The sequence below is a fragment of the Alternaria hordeiaustralica genome (genome assembly GCF_023758085.1).
Source record: "Alternaria hordeiaustralica strain BMP 2776 chromosome Unknown scaffold_24, whole genome shotgun sequence".
Classification (NCBI taxonomy): Eukaryota; Fungi; Ascomycota; class Dothideomycetes; order Pleosporales; family Pleosporaceae; genus Alternaria; species Alternaria hordeiaustralica.
In genome coordinates, this window is record NW_026056796.1 from 218,883 (window position 1) to 233,219 (window position 14,337).

The following is a 14,337-nucleotide window of genomic DNA, read 5'->3' on the forward strand; positions in this document are numbered from 1 at the left end:
GACCTCGCCGTAGATATGTGCTTTGGTTGCGAAGTGGCAAGGTTGGGTTCATGATCGAACGAGCGAAGCTTTCAAGCCGTGGTGCCCGATGACGATAACTGCTAGCAACCTCTTCCCATCATGTAAGCAGTGGCGGCGAGTCTCGTAGACCGAGTTGCGGTCATCAAGCCATGACATCTGGAGAAGAAACAGCAGAGTTCATTGCATGCGCTGTAAGATATCTAAAGGCTTGACCCATCCATCTGGAACATGACCCTGATGATACTCAGATCTTCACGCGACCGGCCCCGCGGCATCTGACAGTGCGGTTATGGTACACGGATACGTACCCGAGATCGCATTTACTGAAAAGTGGATTATACTTTCGTAAATGGATCCGAAATAGTAGATTAGGAGCGCTACGATTGGGTGAGACCTTTGTATTGTGACTATCATGCAGTCGTCACATATAGCGCCGTGATCACCCGTCTTTGTACTGACACGTAGGTATCGAAATATCTGGTACGAGAAAAAAGCAAAACGATTTGTCTACACCGTGTAAGCCTCGATATACGTCAGTTGAGCATGTACTTCCCTATTAAGTCCGCAAGTTGTAACCGGTCAGGGTCTCTCTGCATAACACAAGTCTACTTTCAAGATTGCGCAACCAAAGCACTTCCTTAACAGTGACTCCGGTCTCACTGTGCCACCATAACCTCGCTGCGACACCGACATGCAGATGTTTGCAACCATTCTAGAAAAGCTACGGCTTATTCCCAACACAACAAACGAGGGAAAGACACAAGACGAAGAAGGCATACCCTACGTCCAACTCAACGACGAATACGACACAACCCTCCGGTTATCATGGACAAACGATCCAAAGAAACTGTACTTGTCTGCGTGTTTCGACCCGAAGCGGGAGGCGAATGTTGCAAAAGACTACAACATTGAGGGTCTCTGTCCAGTGGTCAAAGAAACCAAAGGCGATGAATTCATACTACGGGACAACGACGGCCGGTATTACCTCTGGGACGCATGGGTTGGTGAGTTGATGAAGTTCCGGGATTGGTGGATCGAAGGCTTCACGACAAAAGAAGAGCTAGTGGAGAATCTCGTGTGCAACATGACAGAAGCGCAAGCGGACGTAGAATTCATCGAGCGGAAGCGTAGAGACAGTGTGGTAGACTAGTCTTACCCTGCGTCTTGTAGTCGACTTGAAGATCGGAATCGGGATGCATGCGAGGCGGGGCGAGGTTGGGAGAAAGATGTAGTTTAAACTTTAAGCGACGTCGTCGGCAGCCAATGAAGAATGAGGACCCTGACCCACCATTTTTCGTGCCCCATTTTGCTGGTCCGTGACTCCGACGCAAAGGGACTACCACTGATAAAAGCGTCGACGCGGTGATCGTCGGCTGCCATGCCGATACCTGACTGAGACGCGTAGTACACGGAAGGGTTCTGCTAGCCTGGAATCTCTCTGATCAAACAACAACATGCCTCAGTATCTCGTCCGGCTTGCGCAAGCGCATGAGAGTTTTCGGAAAGTCGAACTGCAAGCGCTAGCCGATATTGCTGGAGTGCCTTTGCAGTTTGTCAAATATGAAGAAGATGTAAGTACATTTTTGTTGCACCGAGCAGTCTTCCAGTCTCAACTTCATCAGTCGCGTCTCTCGCAGTGTTGTTTTGGTTCAGATCCCGAAAAAGCAATCCCGGTGTCGCGTCACGCCTTACAAAAGCATACATTTCTGACGATCAAAGTCACCCTACTGCATTGTCGATCTGCCGTCAGAGGCTGCGGCACGAAAAGCCATCGCACGGAACATCCTCGCACAGGGCATCTACGAGCTATGGGGCCAGGGATCAACATACGACGCCCTCCACGACTCTGTCCGCAGTCTGACCACATCCTGGTGGCCGCAGTACATTACGGCATCTTTCCGCTTTACCATAGAAGGCTATCGCGGAAGTAGATCAAACGATGAGCAGCGCGACATCATCGACAGCTTCTCCTACATGGCCTTCAAGGGACCACCGCGGATGCGAAACCCAGACGTCGCGTTCCGTGTCTTTGAAGACTACGATCTTAATGTTAAGAAGCCAAAGTACATTTACTTTGGTCGCTTCATCGCCGATTCGTGTCGGAACGAAGCCAAGAAGACATTTGATCTCAAGAAGAGACATTACATCAGCACTACATCGATGGACGCCGAGCTCACGCTGCTGACGGCTAACATCGCACACGTGGCACCGGGGAAGTTGTTTTACGACCCTTTCATGGGCACGGGCGGCTTCCCGATAGCATGCGCTCACTTCGGAGCAGTGGTGTTTGGGAGTGACATTGACGGGCGCACTATCCGCGGCCTAGGAGGCAGCGCAAGAAGGGGACAGACAGGGAAGTACGACGTCGTCGGTAACTTCAAGCAGTACGACTTAGAGTCGAGCTACCTCGGCGCCTTCGTCTCCGACCTCACCAATACCCCACTGAGAATACCGCCACCCAGCAAAGACCGCACGACAGGCTACCTCGACGGCATCGTATGCGACCCACCCTACGGCATCCGCGAAGGCCTCAAAGTGCTAGGATCCCGGCAAGCGCTGCTCGACGTAGAACGCCAATCGCACCAAGACCAATTCAAAGAACCCGGGTACATACCCCCGAAGCGGCCCTACTCCTTCACCGCACTGCTCGATGACATACTAGCCTTTGCAGTCGCAACACTAGTCCCCGACGGCCGAATCAGCATGTGGATGCCCACGGCGAATGACGAGGACATTGAGCTCATCATCCCGAGCCATCCTTGTCTCGAACTGACGTCGGTTTGCGTCCAGGCGTTTAACAAGTGGTCACGCAGACTGCTGACGTATCGGCGGCGTAGGGAGGAGGAGGTGCCTGAGGGGGCGGCGGAGGCTGTGAGGAGGGAATATGAGAAGGGGACTAGGGCTAGTGAGTTGAACGATTTTAGGAGGAAGTACTTTCAGGGGTTCAAGGAGTTTGAGAGTATGAAGAAGGAGTTTATAAGGATGAAGATGGATGCTAGGGCTGGGGAGGAGGTGGCAAGTGCTGGAGAGACGCCTGATGCTGGAGCGACGCCCAGTGTGGAGAAAGAGGATGATACCAAAACCTAGATATGGAGCTTCTGGCTCATTTCCAGAAAGCTGTTACGACCTACACATGTCTTATGTGATACGCCTTGTCACTGAGCTCCATATCAATCACTTCCCCTCACTCCCCTCCCCCTGATTTACCCTCGCCCTCCACCTCCCATCCTCCCCCTTCTCCAGCACAACCCTCTTCTCTGCCGCCATCAACGCAAAACTATCTTTATTCTTCTCAAACCACACTTGCCCCTCCCTTGCTCTCGATATATAAAGCACTTCTGTCTGTGCAACTACCGTACCACCGGCAGCAAGAGCCAGTGCACCAGCTGCGAGAACTGGGCGCATGCTGGACGTTGCTATCTTGGCGCGGATGGGGTTCTGGAAACGGTTGATTATGGGTGTTCCTGGAAGAAATGGAAATGGAGGCGGTGGGGGCGGGGTTGATGGAGGGGGGTTTGGTCGTTTGAGTGGAGTATGGAGGAGTGATTTAGATAGCCAGAAGTGGTGTGTGATCCTGGGAATACAGCCTGACATGGATTTTGGGAGATGGGATAGAAGCGACATATTTCCGACTGCCTGGATGGAATGATTTCAGTAGGGAAGGATGGAGGTTACTCAGCGTTGGGTGTGGGGTTGAGTTGGTACGATGTTTGTCTCTAGGTTTGACAAGCTGGGAAGAGAATGAACAATGAGAGACGGAAGTGTATGAGCGCTGTGTGATATTATGCGTGGTATTGTGATGGCATCGTCCGCTGGTGCTGTTACTTCACTGGTAGCTACGCTGAAGTTGCTTTCACTGAGATGTACTGGAGCAAGATACGGCCGTGAAGGCTTAGCGTTCTTGCATGCTTCTCGAACTGTCTCCGTATAGCGTAGGAGAGGAAGACAAGACGACCTCGGGTATCGTTCGCGCAATGCTGCAACCAAATACGATTGTGAAAGCACATAGTTTTACAAACCGGAGCAATCAATGCCCTTATCGCGAGCCGTCTTGCTACTCCTCATCCCCAGGAAATATCCGGCACTGAAATTTACCATGCTCATTCTCTGATATTCCCTTCGTGCGTATACTACGCACCTCTGCCAAACTCCTTCCTTGGGCCACAGCTATCTGCACCCTATAATATACCTCCTGAAAATTGGTACTATGATAACAATGACAGACGTTCCACTCGTAATATGGCAACAGCCTATAGCCACGGCACCCGCGATCGTCGGGCACAAGACCGATGTTTCGCATGAGTTGAGGGTGCGATAAGATGTCGATGACGTCCCCAAGCGTTACTCCGCTTTCACCGTGAATAGGGAATTTGGTGTGAAGAGTGCGGAGGCCCTCGGTAGAGCACTCCTCAGTCTCCAGAGTAACGGTCAAGCGCATGACTGGAGGTTGGGTGGCGAACATGGCGCGCCATGTTGCGCAGCTCCTGTTAACGTGAGGCTTCTTACAGTGCTTCAGTAGCTGGTAGCTGATGGTAAGGTCGACCGGTTGCCTCTCCGTACTACTGTGGTGTGGTATGCGATACGTACGGAACATGTCGAGTAGCGGGTGGATTTCCACTCCATCCCATGAATGCGAAGTCGAGTGAGTGACTCTTCGAGGAGTGGATGCATGGTCACGCTAGGCCATGGAGGAGCCATCTTACCTCCGAGGTACTTTTGAAGGACATTCCCCCCACCACATTCCATCCAGAGCCTATTTGGAAGGGCCCAGTGGATGTGCATTACCGCTTCGTTTGGCTCCAGCGAAGATGATAGTATGATCGGGTTTCCAGTACTTGAGACATTTGGGAGAAACATCAACTTGCGAATAGGGCTCGTGTCCAGAATGTAGTTACGCCATTCTGTGTTTACTCGGTAAAGACGAAACCAGTGAAAGTATTCAGGACATACATACTTAAGGATGACTAGCACCAGCTCGTCTGGAAGATGCGGTTTATCGAGACCGAACAACTGATGAGTAGACATTGCTGAGACGTTGTCGCTAGTGTTGGTTGGCGCGGGTCTAGATATATGGTCGCAGATTGCTTTGCTGGTTGTGAGCAAACATGGACCGACTCACGAGATCACACTCTTTCCAGCGTGCTCCGTAAACTTCATTCTCGATCTCGTTGGAGAATCTTGAGCAAAAATGTCTGTATGTTCTATCGGAGGCTATAGGAACGTTGTGAGGTTTGATGGGTATGCCGCGCAAGTCTCTACTTCCGTTGCTTAGCATCACCGTTCGCCGCCTTTGCAGTGCTCTTGCCCTCAGACTTTTCCTTCTGCTTCTTCTCAGCCGCCCTCTTCTTTGCACTCTCTTTCTCAAGGATCTCGATGGTCTTCTCACTGCTCTCCCACAGCTTCTTCTGCAGCAGCTCATCATCGATCTCCTTCCTGGTCCATATCTTTCTCCTACATTCCTTGAGGAAGTATGCCCCTTCTCCACGACCCCACTGTGCCTCCATAGCCGCGTATAGGAAAGTTTGTGCACCTTGGTCAGGGCTCTTCAGTATCAACCACCACAACGGCCATGTGATGAGGTATATTGCCAGTCCCCACAGCGAGCCGAAGGTAAGGTATCGCCGCATGCCGGGTGTTCGTGTCCAGCCCGGATCGACCATGATTACGCGTGCGTTCATGGGTTGCTTGTCGGGGCGGACGTAGTTTGAGAGATGCTTCTGGAAGGCTACGGCGAAGGTCATGAGGGCGAGCTTGGAGGTTGCGTATACGGTGGAGGGTGTGAAGTCGAGTTGTCCAGGATCGCTCTTTCCGTCTTTATTTGCTTTTGTGTCGACACCTGGCAACTTTCCGCCCACGTATGCCGGGCATGTACCGAAGATGATTCGAACGTCTCGATCGGGAGGTTGAGCACGTAGTGCTGGGCTGAGTATGCTCAACAGGTGGAAGTTGGCCATGTAATTCAGCCCCCAAGTAGCCTCCAGCCCATCTTCAGTCTGCGTTGCCTTGCCTCCTGGTGGTGTCATTGTGTTCGCACAGAGGACGATTGTGTCGAGACGCCGTGGCGGTGCGTTGTCGACCCATTTCGTTGCAAACTGACGTATGCTATACAGGTCCTCGAGGTCGACATGCTCGGCGGTGATAAGCTCGTTGCCTGTCTGGGTTCGGAGGTCTTCGATGTAGTCGACGAGGAAGGGGTCGACAAGGGGCTGTCGAACCAGGAGAACAATCTGTGCACCTCGAGTTGCCAGGCCTCTTACAACTTCAGCACCTATGCCAGCAGTTCCTCCCTATATATTATCAGTACAGTAGTTCAACGCATGCACATGACCCAAACTTACCGTCACCATAACTACCTTGGAATGCATATTCCTCTCCGATCCATTCGTGGCGCCACTGAAGAACCATTTCAACACGTACAAGACTGCACAAACAGAAGCAAACTTCAAGACGGCCCAGCCGTATGGAATGGAGTCGATGCCCTCGTCGAAGGCTGTGGCCAGGATGTTGACGGGCATCTTGGCTGTTGGTGGGACGGGAAGCGGGAAGGTTCAGGAACGCGGATCTAAGGTGGCTCGCTAAGCAGATCGGATCCACGTGGCGTCATAGCATGTGATTGCGCGTCGAAGATGGTCGCCTGGCTTCACCACCCATATTTCACTTTCACCTCGACTTTTCTTGCCCGGCGGTGTCGCTCCTTCCACCGCCGCAAAACCTTAAATCCACGACGTCTTATCACCACCACGCGCACCACGCGCGATTCGCAACGAGACCGCCACGATGTCCGCTCCCACCACGACACCGACAACCGCGGACGAGCACTACGATGATGAGCTTCTTGAAGAAGACCCCGATGTCTCCACCAAGCCTTTCGTCGAACAGCGCGCTTTTGGACGCGGTCTCTGGAAGAACCCCATCAAATTCGTCTCCTCCGCCCCCGAAGTACAGCCAGCACCCACATCCACAAACGGCAAGACCATGGCGGAGAAGTACCTCGCGATAATGTTTCCCAATGGTCAGCCGCAGCCACAACCCGAAGCATACCCTCGATGCGGCATATGCGGCGAGCCCGTCAAAGAGACCGACCAGCGCATACATTACCTAAGCCCTGCACACCAGGCAGCACTTCCGCGAGCGCCCATACCCTCCGCAATCGATCGAACGAGAATGGGACTGAAATACATGGAGAAGCACGGCTACGATGTCGATGCGCGACAAGGTCTGGGTACGAGTGGTCAGGGCATGCTCTTTCCGCTTGTTCCCAAGGAGAAGCGCGATAAGCTGGGCTTGGGCATAGACAAGAAAGAACACATCCAGAGGAAGTCGTTAGGTGGCGCAAGCCGCGCAGACGTCAGAGAGGGCAGGCTTGATGCCGGCAAGGTTAGGAAGCTTGCCCAGGTCCAAAAGAGGAAGGATGCGAAGTTACAGAGGATGTTCTACGGCAACGACGAGGTTGAGAAGTATTTGGGACAGCTAGGTGATTGAAAGAAGACTGGCGACTAACGATTCACGACAAAATATCTCGCCCAGCCGTCCAGGTTGGCTAATAGCTAGGACGCATCGCGGCGCATGATCGCCATTCATTGGATACTCTTTCGTACTCCACATCGACGGTCTGGCACAACGACTGCCACGATCTACCAGATACGATTCACGAGCATACTGTTAATGTTTCTCATAGACTTTGTTTACAAGCGCATTGCGCTGGCGTTGGTTTGGTTCGCGTTCGAAGATACCCGTGGCTCAACAATCGAGCCCCTTTCAACAACATTTCCTTCAACTACGTCAAAGTATGAATACATCATATCCACCTCAGCAACGACCAGTCAACGTGAGCCCTGGGGTTATGTCAGATTTACCGGGGCTGCTTTTCCAACCTTGTATTTTCTGCGGTTGCCCCACCATGACAGTCATCCGAAATCTCCGAAGTGGAATTTTCACCCCACCAAACTCCGTCTGCTCAATGCTAACATCAACAGCAAGGCTTGTGATACTCGAACAACCTAGACGAGTGTCGTTGATGTTCTTCCGTCATATCCCGTCAAGATTGTCAAACCTCCATCGAATCAACCAAACATCGGTCGCTTAGCTCAGTTGGTTAGAGCGTGGTGCTAATAACGCCAAGGTCGCGAGTTCGACCCTCGTAGTGACCATTCCTTTTGCGTGCGTAGGCTCCTGTCGTCTGGGAAGGCTTGTCCGCGAAGTTGTAGCTTTTTGCCGGAGCAAATTGGTCCAAAATGCATATTTTTGGACTGAAGAACAGCACCCCTTCAGGTCTGCATGCATTCTCCAGTCGATACACAACGGAAAGCAACCTTACGAACACTGTTTCGTTGTCACAGTTTAGTTTGGTTTCATTGGTAAGAGGCTCCGGACTTGGGTCCACATTTGCAGCGTACCTCGGGAGTCAGCGCACACCGCGGTAATTACCCACATTGCCAAACGGCGATGTGTCACGCTACCATCACACCGATTCGACACGGCCTATCAAATTTGCAGCTGGTCTTTCGATTGTTTCCCGCTCCACACGCACTCTACTGTTTCAATTGTTGACATTATAAATAATTTACTGGAAGAAATTGTCATCAATCAAACAGCATCTCTCCGGTGCAGCGGTTTCGCAGTAGGTGGCATCCTATGTCACCATCTGAAGCTTGACCGTAAAAGCCTCCCTGGTGTAGTTGGTTATCACGTGGGTCTCATATACTCTATGACTGTTCGACAGAGCAGATATCCCGAGGTCAGCAGTTCGATCCTGCTGGGGGGCATTCTTTTTGCCAGCTGATGCGTCACGAAGATATCTAGCGTTGCTGGCGTTGACGATGTCTAGGGTCTAGAAAATTCTTTTTCTTTTTGCCTATGTTAATTACGTGATATGGATATTGCAGAAGACGTTGCATATTTTTTTATCTCTCTAAATGCTTCGCACACTGTCCTTCTTGACGAACAGGCTAAGGTGTTGCCTACACGTAACTTGTAGAGACTTTGAAAATAGTAGTGATTTGCTAGCTGCAGCAAAGTACAATTTTAGCGGACTACCGGACTCAGCTTCTGACTTTGCGCACACTTTGCCACATAGTAGCAAGGTAGGTAGATCATTGAGTTTTCTGGAGGCGACGGTAACATACGTCAACAGGGCGGTAAGCACGCCAACAGTTACACGCAGAAGACATAGGTTATGCAAGTCGTTATTCACATTTCCTCATCAACCAAGTACGCGAACACTGCGCATCTCTCGCGATAATCGTACGTCGCTTTCATCCACTCAGATACCTAGAAGACCAGTTCACCATTGACTACCTTCTTGATCGTATCCTCGACAACATCCACCGCGTTATACTTCTCGTATTCCTTCTTGATGGTATCGAGCCTCTGCCTATTTCTCGTCAGCTCCGTGTGCGTCACTCAGTCCCACAACACTAATGAGGAAGAGACGACGTACTTGTATGTGGCGTTGCCCATAATCTTATCGAAAGTCTCCGTCAGCAGTCCCGGCGTTACTTGCGGTAAAGCATGATAGATACCAAAGCCTCTGTAATTGATCAGAGTGCCTGTATGCAGTTTATCTTGTCCGTTGCCCGAGACGATCATCGGTACACCTGCGCGAAGCGATTGTTGGATGGTGCCGTATCCGCCGTTCGTGACTAGAACGTCAACCTGCTTTGGTGTCAGCATACACATACGCATTTGCAACACTGGGTATACGTACATCCGGCAGCGCCAAATCCAAAGGAATAAACTTCGCTACCCTCGCATTCGCCGGTATGGCGAAATCCAACATCTCCACATCAGACGTAACCAACGTGGCCACAACAAAAACATCTTCCCTCCCGCCAAACGCCTCCAACGCCGGCTTGATAAGCGCGCCAGTATCATATACCACACTACTAGAAGACACAGCCACAACCGTCTTCCCCGCAGCCTTCGCATCAAGCACATCGCCCCACCACTCCGGCAGACTATGTTCTGCAATACCCACCGCCACAGGCGCGCCCATAAACCGAAGATGCGGACGCCAATCACTGCGTTCCCATTCGAAAGCCGGGATCCCGTACTGCAGATATACATCTGAGACGCGCATCATCATATCGTACAGACTCGGTGTCATCGTCGTAGCGCCCATTTCCAGTAGCAGAGCATCGACAGCCGCGTTAACGGGGGTGTCAATCGGATGTTCCCTTCGATGAGCTTGCTGGGCTTCGAAATGAATTTTTTGGCTTTCCGAACTGGTATCTGGGTATTTTCCTGAGCGGAAAGGGAAGGTGTCGTTGCTGGCTGCTGCATACGGAGCTAGACCTATAGCGATGGAAGCATCAGGCCTGATACCAGGCGCGCCATGTATAACGGGTGCAAGGCCACCGTATGTACAATCGAAGAGGAACACCATCTTCTCCTTCTCCCCGTACTGCTCTCTAAATTCCCGAAATGTGCGTTGCAGCGTACGGTATTGCGCCGGAATCGTCTTGATAAAGATATTCTTAAAAGCAAAAACCTCCTGTTCATCACCCTGCAGACTGATAAACTGGCCTAGGTCTTCTCCAGACATGATTTGCGGGCCTTGGCCTTCGATGCCGATGTAGGTTGCGCCGATTGATTCGATGTAGTCCTGATATTCGGGCCCGGAGATGAAGTAAACGGGGTAGCCGCGGGAGATGAGACCTTGGGTTATTGTGGTGATTTTTTCCATGTGGCTGAAGGCGGGGGTTGCGGCCATGATGATGGGGGGTTTGGTGGGTAAGGACTGCTGGCTGAGGATCTGTGTGGCATGGTTGAAGAGGGAGGTGAGGTTGTCTAGCTGGAAGTAGAGGATGGCGAAGAGTAGGGGCGCCAGGCCTGCGGCGTAGAGTGATCTCTGCGCCATGGTGTTTCTAGTGGGAGCTCGATCTCAACTTCTTCGAGCACAGAGAAGTCGGGTATGACGATTGAGGTATTTCTCCATGCTTTTGTATGCCTTCATCACCCCCTCTCCTGCAACTTACGCCCAGGAGGTAGCACGTCGCGCTGGCATTTAGGCCTCCCACAACATACTTGGCTTACTCTCAGTATCTCATTCTGCGGGGACAGATTCAAGCCATTAGGAGGAACTACTGCATCTCTAGATCAAGCCTCGTTCCCTCGTGTGAGCGTAAACTTATTGTTGCGTCATCCAAAGCCAATGAGTAAACACGGAAAGAGATCATCATCGGTGGCCGTATCAGTACTCGTGGTAGTGCTTACATCGCTTGTTGCACGGCGCGTTTACTCGTTTTCCTATCTGGGTGTAAGGCTAGGATGAGTCGCGATAGCCGCTGAAAATAGTTCGTGTGTATTCAGCATGGTGCATAAACTATATGAGTGGCTTGCAAACCTCCAACGCGTCTACAACTAAGCGGCACGACCATGTATGATGACGTCATCGTTTCCCTGCACATGGAAGTCCATCGTCGCAATAAACCTCAGTGTTACGCCAAATGTGTATTCGCATGTGTGATTCCGAGTATTTTCGAACTTGTTTGAATTTAAAACGCTATGCAAATCCTACCCATCTACAAACTCGCCCTCTCACCCCCAAGCTTCTTCCCTGTGACCCCCGAGAACCACGCATCCAACGCTTCACACGTGCCCTTGCCTTCCGCCAGCTTAACAACGACACCAACATAGCCGTCCGGCCGTACAACGACAACACCACCTGTCTCCTCATCAAGACCCATCTTAGCATGCGCCGCAGCCTTTGCATCGGGAACCCTCTGATCCCAGACATCATCGGCGTAAACGTGATCGGCGTAGCGGCTGAAAGGCTGAGGTAGTTGTTCATCGATGTGAATACTTGAGCGGGGCGCCGAAAAGACGAGGGCCAGGGAAAGGAAATCGGTGTGGGGGTTGTGGCGTTCGTGGTACCGGTCTTTCTCCTTGATGTCGCGATGGAGGAACGTGCTGAAGAAAGATGTAGGAGATGACATCTGCGACGCCAAGTCCTTAAGTGCTGTTGCGCTCTTGTCCAAGCTACCGCCAAAGATGAACATGCGGTAGGAGCCGTTCATGGGGATTTCTTGTTCGAGATGTACGACGTTAGCGTCTACGACTCTTGTGACGGTTGCGGGGGTCATGATCCTTCCTGTCCGTTGGCTTGTGCCGTTTTGATAGGAGAGAATGAGGGGGTGCTGGGCGGAGTGTTCCGGACCCCAGTTTATCATGTTGGGTTTGTAGGCTACGCCGTATCCACTGGTGAATTCGCAGCTGGCTTTAAATGTCTTGATGAATTCGTTGTCTTCTGGGGCTTCTTTTGCGGATGCGCCGGCGACTTCACCGGCTGAAGGTATCCGTGCGGAGAAGAGCTTTGCGTAGCGGGCGTCGAAGTCGAGTAGCGTTTCGGCGATCAGTTTGCGTTCAGATTCGTATGTCGAGAGGAGGGATCGGGGAGCCCACCCGCTCTCCACATGATGGATCTTCCAAGCGATGTTTACTGCGTCCAAAAACGCTGTGTTCATGCCCTGACCAGCCTTGGGGCTATGTGTGTGGCATGCATCGCCACCCATGAAGACGCGCTCGTCGAGTGTGTAGCGTTCCGCGATACCTTGGCCGATAGGGTAGACTGAGTACCATTCTACGCGGTCCCAAGAGATTGTGTACGGTTCGAAGATCTTTTTGGCACGCGCCTGAACATCCTCCGCGGTGGCGGATTTCCGCGGGTCCCAGTCCTTGTCCGTGGAAGATGCGACTTGGATGTACAAGCGGACCATGTTGTTCTCGCGTGGGATGATCATAATGGAGCCGTTGTCGGAGTGGATTGTGCATTTCATCTATGTCACTGTTAGTACCCATAGGAGCGAAGAACGTAGGAGATACATACCTTGATGTCGGGGAAGTTCGTCCTGACAACACCATCCATGACACCCCAAACATGGGCAATAGGATCCTTATAGATCATCTTGACACCCAACTGATCCCGCACAAAACTCCTCGCTCCCTCTCCACTGAACAGATACTTTGCGCGTACAGTCTCCTCGTGGGTGCCATCAACATGCGCCAGGTTGACCTCAACAGGATAAGTCTGATCCTTACCATCGTTCTTGAAGCCCTTGATCGTCCAGGGTCTTTGGATCTGACCACCGTTCTTCTCGATATCCCCAATAAACGTCCTCTCAATCATACCCTGGTGAAGAAGGGTAGTAAACGGGTACCGCGCATCGATGAACTTTGGACAACTAGCCCAAGTCCCCGTCCTGTGAATGCCCTTTTGCGCTGGATCCCAAAACGCCACCTCATAAACCTTTGCAGGTTCGTATTCCATAATCTTTCGCTTGAGACCCATGTTGCGTAGGAGATCGAGGGAACGCGGCTGGATTCCATCTGCGCGTCCAGTGGCGGTCGGCTCGGGTCGATTGTCGATGTGCTTGATCTTGTAGCCCCATCTCGCGAGACATGTTGACAGACAGAGACCAACAGGTCCCGCGCCAACGATGACAATATCGTAGTTTTCCACCGCCATTGCTATTCTTTCAAATAAGATTCAAAGAAGAGTCTCTCAGGTAAATACAGACGCGTCGGGAACGATCCGGGAATACGGATGATGCCCCACACTCAATGATCAAAGTCAAGTAATCTCTTCGCTCTCAGCTACACCGAAATGCTCAATGCAGGCGACAGGGCGTAAAGAAAGAGGCGTAAAGGATGTAAAAAGGGTATAAAGTATATTAACTCAAAAGCAGTAACCGACGATCCCAGTGACCGGCACCTGCTCTTTAAGAATCAGTAAACGACGCCATCAAACCACGGACCAAGGCTAGCCTCGGCCGCGTCTTCGTCATGGCAAGACAACTCGGGAGTGCGTAGTGCGCGCCGGCACACGACTTCGGATGCGCGAGAGAGGGAACCAGGGCCTGGGGACCTGGGTACGTGGGTCGCCGCGTGCGCCGAATGGGCATGCCGTCATGTTGCGGGGAGTCTGACTAGGCGTTGGCGGAACTGATGCGCGGCATTTTGAGCGCCAAGACGTATCTCGCACTTTGCCTTTTGGAGGGCTAGTGTGGTTGCATGCAGGTTAGGTGACGCGCAGCCGCGATCTGGGCGAGGCAGGCGAGGTTGGCATGGAGTATCGTGAAGTGGAGTGTTTCGGCCGCTTACATTTACCGCTTCTTCTTCCCTTGATGTTCGGTGTGTGAGTAGGATTCTTCTTTGCTTTTTGACTTCGTACGAGGGTGCGTGTACTGCCAATGAGGATGCAGGTAATAGCGCCGAAGCTTGTCGTTGAGATGATGATAAGGCTGCACGTGTAAGTAAGACTACGCTTGCGAGTACCGAGTATGCTTCCCGTGGAGTTTCCATCGAGGATGTTGCCGC

At 51.9% G+C, this 14,337-nt stretch overlaps 6 protein-coding genes and 2 non-coding genes across 8 annotated transcripts; 5 read left to right on the plus strand and 3 right to left on the minus strand.

The window, feature by feature from the left end:
• Positions 1-205: 205 nt before the first annotated feature.
• J4E84_008875 (uncharacterized protein) lies at positions 206-1,171 on the plus strand (the record flags this gene model as incomplete). The annotated part of the gene is made up of 3 exons (XM_049391444.1): positions 206-212; positions 559-566; positions 719-1,171. 3 exons carry the CDS (start codon positions 206-208, stop codon positions 1,169-1,171), a joined length of 468 nt encoding a protein of 155 aa, XP_049240848.1.
• A 304-nt stretch (positions 1,172-1,475) lies between these two features.
• J4E84_008876 (uncharacterized protein) lies at positions 1,476-3,108 on the plus strand (the record flags this gene model as incomplete). Its single annotated transcript, XM_049391445.1, has 2 exons — positions 1,476-1,592; positions 1,741-3,108. The coding sequence occupies 2 exons, from the start codon at positions 1,476-1,478 to the stop codon at positions 3,106-3,108; spliced, it is 1,485 nt and encodes a 494-aa protein (XP_049240849.1).
• Positions 3,109-5,276: 2,168 nt separating this feature from the next.
• On the minus strand, positions 5,277-6,536 carry J4E84_008877 (uncharacterized protein; the record flags this gene model as incomplete). Its single annotated transcript, XM_049391446.1, has 2 exons — positions 5,277-6,308; positions 6,360-6,536. 2 exons carry the CDS (start codon positions 6,534-6,536, stop codon positions 5,277-5,279), a joined length of 1,209 nt encoding a protein of 402 aa, XP_049240850.1.
• A 262-nt stretch (positions 6,537-6,798) lies between these two features.
• Positions 6,799-7,503, plus strand: J4E84_008878 (uncharacterized protein; the record flags this gene model as incomplete). The annotated part of the gene is made up of 1 exon (XM_049391447.1): positions 6,799-7,503. One exon carries the CDS (start codon positions 6,799-6,801, stop codon positions 7,501-7,503), a length of 705 nt encoding a protein of 234 aa, XP_049240851.1.
• A 594-nt stretch (positions 7,504-8,097) lies between these two features.
• Positions 8,098-8,171, plus strand: J4E84_008879. Its single transcript has one exon. It is a non-coding gene; the product is annotated as a tRNA-Ile (tRNA).
• Positions 8,172-8,684: 513 nt separating this feature from the next.
• Positions 8,685-8,786, plus strand: J4E84_008880. Its single transcript has one exon. It is a non-coding gene; the product is annotated as a tRNA-Met (tRNA).
• Positions 8,787-9,291: 505 nt separating this feature from the next.
• On the minus strand, positions 9,292-10,879 carry J4E84_008881 (uncharacterized protein; the record flags this gene model as incomplete). The annotated part of the gene is made up of 3 exons (XM_049391448.1): positions 9,292-9,394; positions 9,461-9,675; positions 9,728-10,879. The coding sequence occupies 3 exons, from the start codon at positions 10,877-10,879 to the stop codon at positions 9,292-9,294; spliced, it is 1,470 nt and encodes a 489-aa protein (XP_049240852.1).
• A 664-nt stretch (positions 10,880-11,543) lies between these two features.
• Positions 11,544-13,486, minus strand: J4E84_008882 (uncharacterized protein; the record flags this gene model as incomplete). The annotated part of the gene is made up of 2 exons (XM_049391449.1): positions 11,544-12,797; positions 12,848-13,486. 2 exons carry the CDS (start codon positions 13,484-13,486, stop codon positions 11,544-11,546), a joined length of 1,893 nt encoding a protein of 630 aa, XP_049240853.1.
• Positions 13,487-14,337: the final 851 nt, after the last annotated feature.